The sequence below is a fragment of the Cetorhinus maximus genome, chromosome 26 (genome assembly GCF_964194155.1).
Source record: "Cetorhinus maximus chromosome 26, sCetMax3.hap1.1, whole genome shotgun sequence".
Classification (NCBI taxonomy): domain Eukaryota; kingdom Metazoa; phylum Chordata; class Chondrichthyes; order Lamniformes; family Cetorhinidae; genus Cetorhinus; species Cetorhinus maximus.
This window is the reverse complement of record NC_135904.1, coordinates 12,666,082-12,682,663: the sequence shown is the minus strand read 5'-3', so window position 1 is coordinate 12,682,663 and position 16,582 is coordinate 12,666,082. Positions and strand designations below refer to the sequence as shown.

At 42.6% G+C, this 16,582-nt stretch overlaps 1 protein-coding gene across 6 annotated transcripts in view; it reads left to right on the top strand.

Moving 5' to 3' along the window:
• blm (BLM RecQ like helicase) overlaps window positions 1-16,582 on the top strand; it is a 53,171-nt gene that overhangs the window by 22,095 nt on the left and 14,494 nt on the right. For all 6 annotated transcript variants that reach the window (XM_078530124.1, XM_078530128.1, XM_078530126.1 and 3 more), the window contains 6 exons: window positions 367-1,175; window positions 2,949-3,128; window positions 5,783-5,901; window positions 6,861-6,974; window positions 9,896-9,994; window positions 12,956-13,104. In XM_078530124.1, the coding sequence (XP_078386250.1) occupies window positions 367-1,175; window positions 2,949-3,128; window positions 5,783-5,901; window positions 6,861-6,974; window positions 9,896-9,994; window positions 12,956-13,104 (1,470 nt within the window). The remainder of the gene's footprint in view (window positions 1-366; window positions 1,176-2,948; window positions 3,129-5,782; window positions 5,902-6,860; window positions 6,975-9,895; window positions 9,995-12,955; window positions 13,105-16,582) is intronic.

The following is a 16,582-nucleotide window of genomic DNA, read 5'->3' as shown; positions in this document are numbered from 1 at the left end:
TAAAGACAAAATGTATGGCTCTAACATGGGGCTGAGTTATGTCTGTGTACCTTGGTTCAATTATTTCCCATGTCCCTGGTTCATCTGAATAATACAGAATGGGAGTTTGTGTCATAAACTCACCAGGAGGGCCTGTTCAGCCATTCTGCCAATAGAGGTGCTCAATGACTGAATCTCCCTCCAGTGGTGCAAAACAGTAATGCAGAGGTTCTGTTTATTATCTGCTCTGATTGCCTGTCGAATAACCAGCTATACGGTACTGTATTTGGCAGCTGTCTGCCTACAGACAGTCTGTTACTGCTTCACAGCTCATTTACAGAACGACTGATGGAGGACATAACTAAGAATTTTTATTTTCCCTTCTAGGAAGAAACTTCTGGCTGATAAGAATGAAGCACTGAACACACCAAATGGAGGTATCTTGAGGGCTGCTACACTGCCCAAGCAGAGCACTGTGAAGAGTAATATTTCCACAGATTCTGCTCTCCCTCCTGTTTCCCTCAATTCAACTCAGGGATTGAGTTCTCCTAAAACATTTACATTTAAGAAATCTTCCTTGAATGCCTCAGCTGTGCCTGGGGATAATTTTTTCAGTATTACAGATTTCTTTGCAATGGACCAAACCTCTGTAGAAGCAGAGAGGAACAGTACCTCATCTGCTGCTAGCAACAAGAGCTTGCAGAGTAAGTTGTGCCTCCAAAGAGGAAAGCTGGATCTTTCAAAAGTACGGAATGAAGCCTCCCCACCAAGTGCCTCTCAAATGTCCAAGTATCCTCCACTTGATCGCATCCCATATGAATCCCCCAATGCAAACGGTGCAAGCGACCTGGACAAACACTCGCGTGTGTCTGCTGCAAGAAAAGGCTCCGCTCACGATCAAAAACCGCTCAGCAGCAATGGCGAGGGCGGCAGGATGGAAGAAGAATCGGTTTTTGATGATAGCTTTGATATTGATAACTTTGACATTAATGATTTGGATGAAGAGGAAGTGCCAGAGTGTTTTTTGAATTCACCGAGTCGCCCTGCAATGTACGCAGCAGTTCAGCCAATCCGAGAGGGAGGAGCCAAGACGATGTGGGAAAAGAGAACGCCAACACGAGGCGACAGTGAATACACATCACGTCCCTCTGCAACAGCTAGTGTCAAAAAATCTCAAACAGTGCTGGGCTCCTCAGGTAACCAGTGTTCCAATTGAGCTTCACATAATAGAACCAATGACCGTGTTAGTAAACAAATATTCTGCTGAATAAGCCAGTGACCAAGGCTTTATCTGCCCAAAATGTTACGTCATGCTGTGCCAGACTCTCAGTTTCTGACTCTCCCTCCGCTATCACACACAGCTGATTCCAATCCTCCACACCTCACCATGTGCACCCATTTTTCTTTGAATTCTTTGTTAGCATACGGGCATTGCTGCCATTGATTGCCTATTTGTGGTCACTCTGCTTAAACTGCTGCATTAGCAGTTCGATATAACCAAGTGTCAAACACATTCAATGAGAGTGTGGAGTCGCAGGCAGCTTAAACTGGGTAAGAATAGCAGATGGCCTCCCTCAAAGGGAATTACTAAACCAGTTTGGTTTTGACAACAATCCGACCGCTTCATGCTCGTTTATATCAGTTTTATTATTTCTATATGTTTGAGCTGAATTCAAATTCTCAAACTGCCAATGGAGGATTTGAACCCTCACTCTCTGGATTACCACTCTCAGTAATATAACCACTACACTACTTTGTGCTTTGCAGCACATATTACTGAATGACAGAGCCCCGATTGACATTTTTCGTGCCCAGCCCAGGGCACTGACATCAATTGCAGTGACTGACTGGGATCAGCTAATTCTGCACAGACCAGGAATCAAACCTAGAACCTTTTGTTAATTTGCCTCTGTAATATAACACTTGGTGTACTTACCCAAGACCATCCAGGGACTTATGTGTTTGTTTTGTTAACTGGAATGTTGCGCAAAGATTCCGGGTTTGGTGTACGGTCTGTGAGGAACAAGTTAACCTGGCTGTGGCTATGATTGTCCTCAAAGTTCTGAATTAGGAATGAAAGAAAATGTCAGCCAGCATCCTGATTCCTGATTTGATGGATGATATCTCTTGTATTAGAACGTGACATAATGACAGGATTGGATCATACTTATGATGCACATACAGGTTGAATTTCCATTGACATTAAACAGGATTGCATCCCATTTTAAAAGAAAATCAATACCTATCTCCTTACTAACCCACAGTCATTTCCAGTTACGCCTTCAATTCCAATGTTAAAATGTACTTTTCTTTTGACATCATCCACCCTTTTCCGTGATGCAGGAGGAACTGGTGAGGGTCTAACGTACCCATATTTACCCAATGGTGTGTCACTTGCCTGTGAAGTAGCATTTGATCTTTATTCAGTGTTTGTCCCTCCTACTGTACGACCCAAATGTACCAACAGGAACTTATGTCTTAGAATCTCCTCTGTCCCGCCTCCAAGGTCTTCACATCCTTCCTGAAGTGTGGCACTCACAAAGTACTCTAGCTGAGGACTAACCAGCGATTTGTAAAGGTTTAGCATGATTTCCTTGTTTATGTGTTCAGTGTTCCTATTTACAATGCCAAATACCCCACACATTTTCTTAACTGTCTTATCAATGTGCTGTACTACTGTTAAAAATTTGTGACTATCCACCCCCCTCAAAATAGTGCCATTTAGGTTATAATTTGTCTCTCTCAAAAGTGCAACACTTGACATTATTCTGAATTAAATTGCATCTGCACATTTCACTAGTCTGCCTGTGTCCTCCTGAAATCTGCTACCATCATTCTTGCTGTTTACTACCCTGCCAAGCAGATCACTGCATGACTTCAAGAGACCACCAGCGCCGGGACATGTACAATAACAGTGAGATGTCTTTTTAAAATGCACGGTGTAAAAGTGCGTTTATTTTTTTCATCAGAGCAAGGGTGTCCTAAGAACCCTGTGCTGGAACGTTTTCATGGCTTCCATTTCCCCCACTCCAAGGAGATGATGCATATCTTTCACAAAAGATTTGGGTTGCACCAGTTCCGAACAAACCAGCTGGAAGCGATCAATGCCGCCCTTTTGGGTGAAGACTGCTTCATTTTGATGCCCACAGGTATGGATGCAGTACCTAAGATACTTGGAATATGTGCCTCAAATAATTTGGGTCCTTTTCCTCTTTTAAAGGTGCTAAATACATGCAAGTTTGTATTGTGCTTCTAATTACTGACCTTAAATGACTCTGTGGATGTTAGTTTTCTCTCTCTCTCTCTCTCTCTCTTCACTCTTCTCTCTCTCTCTCTCCTCTCTTCTCTCTTCTCTCTCTCTCTCTCACTCTATCTGCCACCTCAGGCGAATGTAAAAGATTCTGCAGCCACTCTTCAGTAAGCCAAGGGGAATTCTAGACAATAGTTTATTATGTTAAAGAAAATATGATCTGGCCAATTATTTCATTGTTGTTTGTAGGAGTTTGTGGTATGTAAATTAGCTGCTGACTTCCCTACATTACAATAGTAACTACATTTCAAAAAGTACTTCATTGGCTGCAAAACACATTGGGATATCCTGAGGTTGTGAAAGGGGCAAATGAAATGCAAGCCATTTCTCTCTCTGTTGCACACTCTCTACCTGTGCTAATCTTAATCTTCATCAGAGCCTTCCCTCTTGTCTGCCATACCTCAAAATTTGTCATCTTTCCTCCGCCATGCTGAAATAAAGCCCAAGATTTTTAAGATGCCGGAGTTTCCCTTTCTGCCATCTGAGGAGTCGGCGGCAAACACATCCCCACCGATTACTGGCTGCCTCACAGCCATTTATTTAATGCTCCAATGAGTGTTAATTGACTGGAGGTGGGACTTCTGCCCCTCAGTCAGGAGATAGTCCCGCCTCTGGAGATTGGCCGGCGGCTCTCTGGTCCCAGCAGCGCCAGAAGCTGCAATGGACAGGACTAGGACTGCGAGCAGTCCCCAGAGTCTAAGTCCCAGAAATCTAGAACTGGGTAAGTATGGGGCTCTTAGGGTGGAGAGAGGAGGTGAGACACAGCGGTTTGGGCAGAGGGGAATGGGAGTGATGGTGGAGAGGGAGCACCCGCAGGGCCAGATGTTTTTGGGGGGATGGGTGGGGGGGGAGTTGCTGATGTTGATGGGAGCTTGTTGATAGAGGCGCCACCCCCAACCCCTCCTTCCTGCCTGAGGCCTGAGCTGGGTGAGTTTCCAGGCTTCCCCCTGCCCCTAAGACCCTTCCACTAGCCTGAAAATTGAGGCTGGGCAGGAAACGGCCCTTAAGTGGTCAATAATTGGCTACTTAAGGGTCTCAACTGGGGCAAGGGCGAGTGGACTGGTCTGGGCCTTGCCCATTCCACCATAACATTGCGGAGAGGTCGGGGTGGGCAGGAGTCCGGTGGGAAGATCACCTCAAACCTGCCTGCAAACCCACCAGCGGGGAACGTAAAATTCTGACCCTAAGTCTTTTCACACCATCTCCAATGCTCACTCGGTCTTTTGCAGGATCTCCAAACTGTGGAACTCCTCCCCTCCCACTGCCTTCATCTACATGTTCCTGAACACCTCAGCTGAGTGCCACCTAATCACTACCTCCCACCTTCTTTCCTGCACTTTCCATAGCCAATGAAATACTTTTGAATTGTAGTCACTGTCTGCAACATTTCCTGCGTTAGAATTTGCAAATGTGACAAACACCAATGTGACAATGACCAGGTAATCTGCTTTAGTAATGTTGGTGAAGGATAAATATTTGCTAAGATACTGAGGAGAGGACAAATGAGGCCTCATTTAATATCTTATTCAAAAGAGTGATTGCCAAATCAAATGTTCAGTTAGTTGATTGCATTTAAAGATTACTTCTTTTGTAAAACATGCAGCCACCAGGTATGGCTCTTCGTATGTTGTGTGTGTCTGTTTATTTTTTTGTGGTATCTCTTTATAAGAATAATTATTTGTAAAGTATAGCTTCACCGATAGCTCAGTTGATAAAGGCCTTTTGCTCCCCTGGTGCCCTGACATGATTGTGGTATGTGAAAGCCCTAATGGCTCTGAGTCTGAACGAGTGAGTAAAACTGAGCCTTACAGAGCAGCAGGACCCCTGCTTTGTTCCCTGGTCTGTTCGGAGTTAACTGACCCTAGCCTGGGTGGTAGTACAAGCACTACTGTTGACCTCAGTATCTCTCTGTTATTCAGTGATGCTTTCTCTTCCCCCCCCCCAATCACAACAACCCATGGCCTGATGAGGATGTGAAGGTGGGGGATTGAGGTTTGCTGTGATCTCCCTACATTAAATACGCAACCAACATTAACTGGCAGGCTCTCGTGTTGAGAACAGTCCCTTGGCTGTGAGCAGGAGCTGATGTTTCCAAAGCAAGAAAGCCTCATGACATCCTCTGGATGTCCCAAAGCTCTTCACAACCAATCAATTACTTTGTAAATGTTGTTACTATCATTATGTGGCCATGTATAGCAGTGAGTTTGTGCTTGACAACATCTCACAAACAGCAAATAAGGTAATGATGGAGTAATCAGTATTTTTAGCAGGGGACTGAATGTTGGTGAAGTCAACAGGAGCAATACCCCTCCTCCTTCCGTGTTGTAGAGGAAGGTAAACGTGGGCCAAAGAAAAGGTCACAAAACCATCTGGTCTACAGGAGAACAAATGATAATTACGCAGCAATATGGTGTTGCAGATTATTCTCTTGTTCTGCTTCAGCTAGCTGGCCTGTGTTTCTCTGTTGTGATTTATCCTGTCTGTCTGTTTCAGGTGGCGGTAAAAGCCTGTGTTACCAGCTGCCAGCCTGTCTCACTCCAGGAGTCACTGTTGTGATTTCCCCCCTCAGGTCACTGATCCTGGATCAGGTGCAGAAACTGACTTTGTTTGACGTGAGTTTAAACATCATCTTGCTCACTTCAGTGATTTTAGTGCATTCCTGTTTCTCAGGAGTGTTGTAACGATATGACTACAGAATAAACGGGAATATTTCAGCACAGGCATTTGCATGTGATGCTCAAATTCTTCTTTGAGCAGGGAAGGTTGAGTGGAGATTTAATATTAAGGGGTTTTGATAAAATAAACAAGGAGAAACTGTTTCCTGGCCAAAGGCCAACAGAGGACTCAAATTTAAGGTAATTGACAAAAGAACCGGAGGGGGATGAGGATTTTTTTTTTAGCCACAACAAGTTGTAATCTAGAAAGGGCTGGGGAAATAGATTCAATAGTAACTTTCAAAAGAGAATTGAATAAATATTTTAAGGGGGAACATTTGTGGGGATCTGGGGGGGGAAATAGTGGGACTCATTGGATAGGTCTTTCAAAGAGCCAGCACAGACCCAATGGGCCAAATGGCCGCCTGTGCTTTATCATTCAATAATTTATATAATGGGGGAAAGGTAGCAAATGGGAGTTGCTTGTGAGGGGCGATGTAAATCTTTGATGACATTGACAGATGTGGAGAGATCAGGGGGTTACACTATTTAATGTGCATTACACAGGTAGGTGAAAGAGAATGGGGACCCCTGACTTTAACACACTGACACAATTGTTACTGTTGTAAGAGATGGATTTGAACCCTGTGACTACCTGCATAGTGTGTTCCTGGTCAAAGTTCAATTCCAAATGTAGTGCTGAGAAGAGGTCAATCTCAACCCCACGGGAAGAGAGGGCCAGATTCAAAGGACAGGTGAGCATGGGAACACTCTAACACCCACCCAAAACCTAAAAAAAAATTCCTGAGAGCTGTGAATAGATCCAGTGAGCAGGAGCAAACTGTCAAGAATCTTATGTGGAGGAAGGGAAGGGCTGCAGACATGTTTAAAATGTATCCTTTACTTTCCATGAACAGATCCCAGCAACACACCTAACTGGGAATAAGAGTGACTCTGAAGCTGCCAATACCTATATGCAACTGTCCAAGAAGGATCCTGTTGTGAAGCTGCTTTACTGCACACCTGAGAAGGTGAGCCTGTTTTGGTCAGATTAGGAAATTATCTCCCCTTCCTGATTTTCTGGCTTAACCAGCTGAAGTTGTTCTCTTTCTCGCTGGTAGATCTAAGATCGGAGACTCTAAATGAGGGGCCCATACTATAAATCTGCTTCCCAGCAACATACCCCTCTCAACACAATTGCAAATTGAGACTGGGGCAAGGATATAACCTTTTTAGTGAAAAAAAAACAAAAAACTGCGGATGCTGGAAATCCAAAACAAAAACAGAAATACCTGGAAAAACTCAGCAGGTCTGACTCGAAACGTCAACTTTGTTCTGCTCCACCGATGCTGCCAGCCCTGCTGAGTTTATCCAGGTATTTCTGTTTTTGTTTTTAACCTTTTTAGTGAAGTTGGGACTCAGTAGGTATGTGAATCTCCTGTGGTTTTATTGACCCTGATGTCACTCAGTGTAATGCTGCTGCACTCCTCTTTATTGCACAAACCTGACTCCTTTGCAACTTCCCCATCCCACAAGGTGGAACAAATGGAGGTTGTTTGGGTGATTTTACCCAATTAAAACAAAGGCTCATTTTCAATTTCTACAAAAATTGTCGAATTTTATTTCTCATTCCTGTTACAGGCCATGTGTTTTTCTGTCTGATTTTCTTTGTGTTCCATTATTTCTTAAACATCACTTCCATTTGTCTTTCCCATTCCCATTTGTCTTTCCATGTTTGAACTGCAAATGTTACTCTGACTTCTCAAAAACCCAAGCTTTTGCTTATTACTCTGTGTTCCAATTAAGTTGAGGAGTCCTGGTGAAATACTTTTGTAAACTCACTGGTTGTTGTTCTGTAGTGTTACAAGTGAAGATACTTGCAGTCTTCAGGTGACTTGTGTGTGTTTTTTTTTACATAAATCCCTGCTGTAGCCATGTGCAGATATAAATGTAACTGATTTGTTTAATTATGATATAATTAACACTGTACATTCAGCTTTCATTTCCAAAGGGAATGAGTTCAGGGTTTGTGTTGAACCTTTCAAAACTGGTAAATATCAGGGGAAATAGAGTCAAACGTTTTGGAAGAAACAAAACGAATGGTTCAGAAAAGTTGCACGTAACATATCATATCTCCACCACATCTATAAAATTAAAAAGCTTATGTTTACACATATTTCCTGTCAACTGTGGATATAGGAATTTCTAATGGAAACTCCTAATGTAAGCCTGTCAAACTGTAATCAATCTCCCTCCAACATAGGAGCTGCTGTCCCACCACTGGTAGAAGGATGTGATTTTAGCATGATAAAAGAAAGGCTTGCATTTCTAAAGCACCTTTCAGAACCTCAGGACGTCCCAAAGCTCTTTACAGTCAAAGAAATACATTTGAAACATAGTCAGGTGACATGAGGTTAGAGGGCAGGGTCTAACTGAACCAGGACACATTCCCTTGGAGCTATATCGCTGTTCCTTCTCTGTTGCTGGGTCAGAACTCTTGAACTGTTGGTGTATCTACAGCACATGGACTGCCGTGGTTCAAGAATGCGGCTTACCACCACCTCTCAAGGGCAATTAGGGATGGGCATTAAATGCTGGCCTAGCCAGAGACACCTATGTCCCACGAGCAAATAAAAAAATGTTGTAATAAGGAACCCATTTTAAAGTTGTACGATCTGTCCTTATTTTTATATTTTATATTTTCATTTCTAAGTTCATTTCTAAACGTCCACATTTATAATAGGAACTGCCTGTGTAAATTTAGCACAAAGAGACATGAGCACATAATCTAGATGGCACTCGCAGTGCCAGTACTAAAGGAGTTATGCACTGTTGGAGATGCCGTCTTTCGAATGAGTAATAAGGATCACGTGCTAGCTTTCCCTCTTGAGGTGGATAAAAAGATCCCAGGGGATTATTTCAAAGAAGAGCATGGGGAGTTATCCCCAGGACCAACATCACTAAAACAGATTACCTGGTTATTATCACATTGCTGTTTGTGGGAGTTTGCTGTGTGCAAATTGGCTGCTGTTTTCCTACATTATAACAGTAACAATGCTTCAGATGTATTTCTTTAATTCTAACGAGCTTTGGGATATCCTGAGGTTATGAAAAGTGCTTTAGAAATGCAAGCCTTTCTTTTATCATGCTAAAATCACATCCTTCTACCAGTGATGGGACAGCAGCTCCTATGTTGGAGGGAGATTGATTGTAGTTTGACAGGCTTACTTTAGGAGTTTCAATTAGAAATTCCTATATCCACATTTATAATGTAAAAAGTTGATAGGAAATATGTGTAAACATAAGCTTTTTAATTTTACAGATGAGGTGGAGATATATGTTGCGCACAACTTTTTTGAACCATGTGTCTTTTGCTTCCAGAGCGTTTGACTCTATTTCCCCTGAAATCTACCAGTTTTAAAAGGTTCAACATAAACCCTGAATTCATTCCCTCTGGAAATAAAAGCTGAATGTACAGTGCTAATTATTATCATAACTAAACAAATCAGTTATGTTTATAACTGCACATGGTTACAGCAGGGATTTACTGTAAAGAAAACACACATTTCTTGTTAATGATAAGGAAAAGTAGATCCGCCTCAGGGGAACAATACCACCACACATTGTATACGCAAGAAGAGCTGGGACTGTATATTGTGGCATATTATATTGACCTCCGTTCTACAGTTTGTGGAAATATTGAGAGAGTTTTCTTTAGTACCAAAAGCACTGGCAGATTTGTCATTTCAATGTGGTTGACTCTTAACTGTGCTCCAAAGTAGACCAGCCAGCCAGTCGTTGTACCAAAAAGGTACTGCAATTGTTCAAGAAGGTGTCCTACCACCATCTTCTCAGGGAACTAGAGATGTGAGTGACGCCCACATTCCCAGAATGAACTTTTAAGAAAAATTTTCCTGGGTCTAGTGACTTTGATTCTCCTCTTTTAATCCAGGTCAGCGCAAGTAACCGACTGATTGCAGCGCTGGTAAATTTGTACGAGAGGAAGCTTCTGGCTCGTTTTATTATCGATGAGGCTCACTGCGTCAGCCAGGTAACTTACTTCATTATTTCAATTTCTAGATTTCAGTCTTCACTCAGTGGTGGCCCTCTGAGTCACAAGGTATCAGTTTCAGAGCCCACTCCAGAGACTTGAGTACATAGGCTATATGGACACTACAGTGCAAGTACTGAGGGAGTGTCATAGTATCAAACATTACCAAGGATTTTGGATGAAACATTAAGCCAAGCTCCCAGCTGCCTTTCCAAGTAGATAAAAAAATGTCCCTTGTGAATCTTTGAAAAAGAGCAGGGGTATTCTGCCTGGTGTTCTGGCAATATTTGTTAAAGGAAGGTCTTACTTCACAAATTTGATTGAATTCTTTGAGGAAGTGACAAGAAGGGTTGATGAAGGTAGTGCAGTGGATGTTGTGTACATGGATTTTAGCAAGGCATTTGACAAGGTCCCACATGGCAGATTGGTCAGGAAAGTAAAAGCCCATGGGATTCAGGGTAATGTGGCAAACTGGATAAAAGGTTGGCTTTGTAACAGAAAACAAAGGATAATGGTCGATGGATGCCCTTGCGAATGGAAAGTTGTCTCAAGTGGTGTTCCACAGGGCTCGGTGTGGGGACCCTTGCTGTTTGTGTTATATATTAAAGATTTGGACATGAACGTGGGGGGCACGATTGGGAAATTTGCAGATGACACAAAGATTGGCCGAGTAGTGGATAGTGTAGAGGATAGCCATAATCTCCAAAACAATATAGATGGGTTGGTGGAGTGGGCGGTAAAGTGGCAGATGGATTTTAACATAGAGAAGTGTGAGGTCATACATTTAGGGAAGTCAAACAGTTGCAGGGATTACACAATAAATGGGAATATACTAAGAGGGGTAGATGAAGTGAGAGATCTTGGCGTACAAGTACACAGGTCCCTGAAGGCAGCAGTTCAAGTAGACAAGGTTGTAAAGAAGGCATATGGAATGCTCTCCTTCATTGGCAGAGGTATAGAATATAAAAGTAAGGATATAATGTTGGAATTGTATAAAACACTGGTGAGGCCACAACTGGAGTATTGTGTGCAGTTTTGGTCACCACATTACAGGAAGGACGTAATAGATCTGGAGGGAGTGCAGAGGAGGTTTACAAGAGTGTTGCCAGGGTTAGAAAAGTGTAGCCACGAGGAAAGATTGGATAGATTGGGGTTATTTTCCTTAGAACAAAGAAGGCTAAGAGGAGACTTGATTGAGATGTACAAAATTATGAGGGGAATAGATAGAATGGACAGGATAAAATTGTTTCCCTTGGTGGAGAATTCTAGAACCAGGGGACATAGATTCAAGATAAGTGGCAGAAGGTGTGGGGGGGACATGAGGAAGAACTTTTTTACACAGAGGGTAGTGGGTGTCTGGAATTCGCTGCCCAAGTTGGTGGTAGAGGCAGAAACTTTAAACTCTTTTAAAAAGTACCTGGATCTGCACCTTAAGTGCTGTAAGCTGCAGGGCTATGGGCCGGGTGCAGGAAGGTGGGATTAGAAAGTGCATCTGGGTGTCCTTGGGCTGGCATGGACAAGATGGGCTGAATGGCCTCCTGTGCTGTAACTTTTCTATGGTTTCTATTTATCTCTCAACCAACATTACTAATACAAATTATGTGGTTGTTTATCTCACTGCTGTTTGTGGGATCTTGCTTTGTGGCCACACTTCATTGGCTGTGAAGTACTTTGGCATTTCATGAGGCCTTTAAAGGCGTTATATAAATGCCGTTTCTTTCTGTTTGTACGTAAAAGGTTGGGTGTTGGAGTATCACATGTTGAATGAAAGCTCTTTCTATTTACTGCTGATATGAGTGTTTGCCTCTCCTAGCTCAGGCTCACTGACCATGAGTGTGATAACCAAGCTTGATACTGTCTGCAACCAATGCCCACGTTTCCGTTTCTCACTGGGATGTCACTGAATGAGGATTAGGGGGAGAAATGCTGGCTGGTCTGTTCCACCCTCCCTATTCTATGGGGTGTTGAAGCCAATTGTTGTGCCCCAGCTGAGACCAGTTAATTCAGCACAGTTTGGGAACTAGACCCAGAATGTGCTGCTTCATTGGTAGTGGCGAGCTTCCTGTTGCTTTTCTAGACAGACTCAGTTCTGCAGTCATCAGGAGGAATATGTTTTGAGTGGGTGGATGCACTCGGCTGACAAGCACCCTTGGGGATAGAAGAGAGCAATATTTTCTTCAATATTATACCTGCTGCTCAAAGCAATGATTCATCTTGTAAATTAGTACCAAATGAGCGTGGGCTGCGTTTTACGATGCATATCACAGCTAGCAGGGGCTTGTACAAACAAAAAGATCTTCTCCTCTGAGATGCTTCCTATTAAGATCTCAGTGGTGGCAACAGTTGAAGGGAATCCTGTCTTGCATTCTGTGCTGTGACTGAAGTTTGATGGAACAGGAATAGCAGCGATATGGAACTTGTGAGGAGAAAGTTGTTTGGCCAATTGGTGGGCGCAGAGGGATGGGGACCCTCTGTCATTAATCTCTAGCTGAAATAACCAGTTTTAGCAGCACACTAGTTGAGTGCCCAGCCTGCTGCCTTTGCTGTAGCAGATCCAAAAGACTGCTCAACCCTGGTTTTCTTTCTCTCCCTTCACCCTTCCCAACTGGGAAGCTATTTCTTAATTTATTATTCCCCAATACATTCCAGTAGCACTAAGTTTTGCCACCTTTCTCTCTTTAAAATCAATCTTGTTAACTGTACTTTTGTGCTTTCCTCCTTTTACTAATCTGCTCTGAGACCTTGCTGTACATGAGTGATGCTAGTATGTACGTTATAGGAAGCATGGTGTTGGCTGTGGTACCACAATTGATTGCCCCCCAGTGCCCCTATTTCCAACACCTTGGCGATGGGAAAGGTTTCTGCTGGTAGACATGTTTTTTGTCAACTCCTTGTGCTTATTCCTCACTTCCTTCTGAAGTCTGTCAGAAATTAACTCTTTCTGTTTCCATCCCTATTCAGTGGGGCCACGATTTCCGCCCTGATTACAAGAGATTGAACGAGCTCCGGAACAAGTTTCCCTCGATCCCGATGATGGCCCTGACAGCCACAGCCACGCCACGGGTCCAGAAAGATATCCTCAACCAGCTCAAGATGCTGAAGCCGCAAGTGTATGTAACTTTATCTCTTGAGGGAGGGGTAAAGTGAGTTTAGATTAACAAACAATTATTACAGACATTCATCTGTGTACCTTTCAAAATGTGTCACATTTCAGTTGTTACACTTCTATGTTTTTTAAGAAAAAAAGAGAGCCAGTTATTTCCTAGTGGTTTCTCCTGACTGGGGAGGAGTCGGAGATTTAAAAGCCACTGCCAATCTACGAACAGACCTCCTCAGCAATTGGACCTGTGGCCTTGGAGATACTGTATATAGTTCCATCTTAGCAGTAGAATAAGACCACCTTGCAGTATCATACTCCTGTCCTTATAAACCATGATCATCAGACACGCTGTGAGCCATACCATGGGGTCATTATCAATTCATTATATTTTAAAAATTATGGGTGCACCTTCTTTTGTTATAATCTTTCAGTTGGACGAAAAGATCAGCAATGCCAATTTTTAAATCTTAGTTCTGAATCAAAATTTAGTCTGTTTTACTCCTTGTAATTTTCTTGTGTACTTCTATAAATAAAACTTGTAGAGAAAGGAATATTTGAATTTATGTAGCACTTTTTCTGACCTCAGGGCATCCCTAAGCATTTTACACCCAATGAAGCACTTTTTGAAGTGTAGTCACAGTGGTATCATAGGAAATGTGGCAGCCATTTTGTACACGGCGAGCTCCTGTGAACAGCAAAATGATGATGCTCTTCTTTGATTCAAAAGAGTGCCATGGGATCTTTTACATCTACCTGAGAGGTCAGATGAAACCTCAGCTTGACATCTCTGTGAAAATATATCACCACAGACAGTGCAGCCTCCCTCAGTACAAAAAAGTGGACTCCAGACTGCAGAGTCTGGGGAATCATTGAGGTTACCATCAGTATACACATTGTATAATTACTGTGGAACACTGTGCACTACTATTACGTAATTCAAGTGCTAAGATACAGCAGCATATCTGTTATAGTCACTTGGTAGTACAGAACTTCAGCATTGCTGGAAAAAGAAACATGCTATTGAAGCCTTTTGTCTTGCGCTCATCAGAGCAGATTTGCAAGAATATCAAATCCCAGAGGGGGAACAACAATTTCTACTGCATGAGAAGAAGGTGCTGATTGGTTGGCAAGTGGACTCTGATTAGTAGAGGCATTGCCATGGAGAATGCACCAGGGAACAGTTAACTGCCAAGCTTTTTAAATTCAAACCAGGCAGGTCAGCTCTGATTGGTGAAGGCATTGCTGTGAGGAATGAATCAGGGAATGACTATCCCCAGGCTTTTGTTTAGTTGAAAAAGGCAGAATGCGTGGACACGTTCTTTCTGTTTGCAAAGGACCTGTATGTAAATATATGCAGCTTCAAGCAAGCATAAGGAAGCCACACTGTGAGCCCAACTGATGATCTTAAATTGGTTATCAGTGTAATTCTTAGCCAAATCAGGACGGTTTAGCAAGTGTTGTCCAATCACGTAATCATACCAAATGTTGGACAGTACGTTCTGAGTTTTGCAAGCAAGGGCTGATTGAATAGTCAGTACTTTTGCCTGTTGCGAACAGCCAAAAGGACATTGTTTTTGATATGATCCTGCAGTCTTTGGGACATATGGCCTACATATCTGGCATCATGCCAGCACTGAAATTCAAATACCACATTACTCATTTATGTGATAGGCAGAACATCTTTTTGGCTTGACGAAAGCATCCTGTTAGTGGTGAATACCACTAGTGCTAATACCACTACTGCTTAAAAATGGCTAACTTCACCTGTTTCTCAAATTTTTGAAATACCTTATACCTTCCAGGGTGATCTGAGATAGACTGGGCACTTTTCAGGACCGAAAGAGGCAGCCTTAGACCGATTCATGAGTTTGCCTGATGTTCAGTGAGCCATGGTCTGATCAGGGTAGCCATTATCCTACCGGTGAGCAAATGGCTTGGGCCCTATTTATAAAATTGTTAATAAGGCCAATCTAATAGTATGAATCCTAACATTTATATTGACCAGTGAAAGTGGGCTTGCAGTAGGCCGCCGTCAAGAACCCATTTGCAGATTTCTCAACTAGCATGTCGAGGAAAGGGAGCTCATTTGACTGCTCCATTTCAAAAGTGAATTTGAGCACAGGAGGTTAGGGGCCATTCCATTGAAGACACATTTCTTGTGGAAACCGACAAAGCTTGACAAACCATCAAGCCAATAAAACATTCTGCCTACCACACAAATGAGTAATGTGGTACAGGAATTTCAGTGCCAGGTATCTAGGCCATACGTCCCAAAGACTGTGGGATCATATCAAACAGCACATCCCTTCAGCTGTTCGCAACAGGCAAAGTATTGACCCTACTCAACCAGCCCGTGCTTGCAAAGCTCAGAACATAGTGTCCAACAATAGATGTGATTCCACAGTTGGACAACACTTGCTAAACAATCCTGATTGTGCTAAGAATTACACTGATAACCAATTTAAGATTATTAGTCGGGCTTACAGTGTGACTCACACGTGCTAGAAGTTGCACATATTCACACACGTGGCCCTGTCGTTTGCAAACAGAAAGAACATCTCCGTGCATTGCGCCTTTTTCAACTAAACAAAAGCTTGGGGACAGCCATTCTCTGGTTCATTCCCCAGGTCAATGCCTTGACCAATCAGAGTTGATCTGCCTGATTTTGAATTGAAACAAAAGCTTAGCAGTTAACTATTCCCTGTCGCATTCTCCACGGCAATGCCTCTACCAATCAGAGTCCACTTGCTAACCAATCAGCACCCTCTTATGCAGTATAAATTGTTGTTCCCTTTGAGATTAGGTATTCTTTCAAATCTGTCCTGATGAGTGCAAGGTGAAAAGCTTCAAAGCATGCCTCTTTTCTCATATCTGTTATATTAACGTAATTTTCCTTAAAATGAGATTTATTCTTTTGACATAGTTTAGATTTTTTTAATGCTTTAAGTGGCACTTTGTCTCAGCGATGTATTCTTGCCTCTGAGTTAGAAAGTTAAGGCTTCATGTTTCACACCAGAACTTGAACACATAATGTAGGTTGATATTGAGGGAGCACTGCACTGACTGAGATGCTGTCTTTCAGCAGTGCTATTAAAGCAAAATCTTGTCTGTCCTTGCAACGGAACGTTGAAGATCCCATGGCAATGTTTGAAGAGGAGGAGGCAACTTCCCCATATCCATGACCAATATTTATCCCTCAACCAAGTCCACTAAAAACAGATTAAAATGTAATTTATTTTGCTTGCAGTATGCAAATTAGCTACAATTTTTACCAACATAACTACACCAAAAACAATTAATTGACAATGAAGTGTTTCTAGACATTCTGATGTCCTGGACAGTGCCATATAATTTCAAGCTGCTCTGTACCTCCCTTCCCTCTGGCCTCCCTGCTCCGCATGACCTAGCAGTATAACTGGTTGCTAACATACCTGAAGGGTTAGCCAAAGTAATATAAACCTCCAGTTTCCTCTCTCATTTCGATGCAG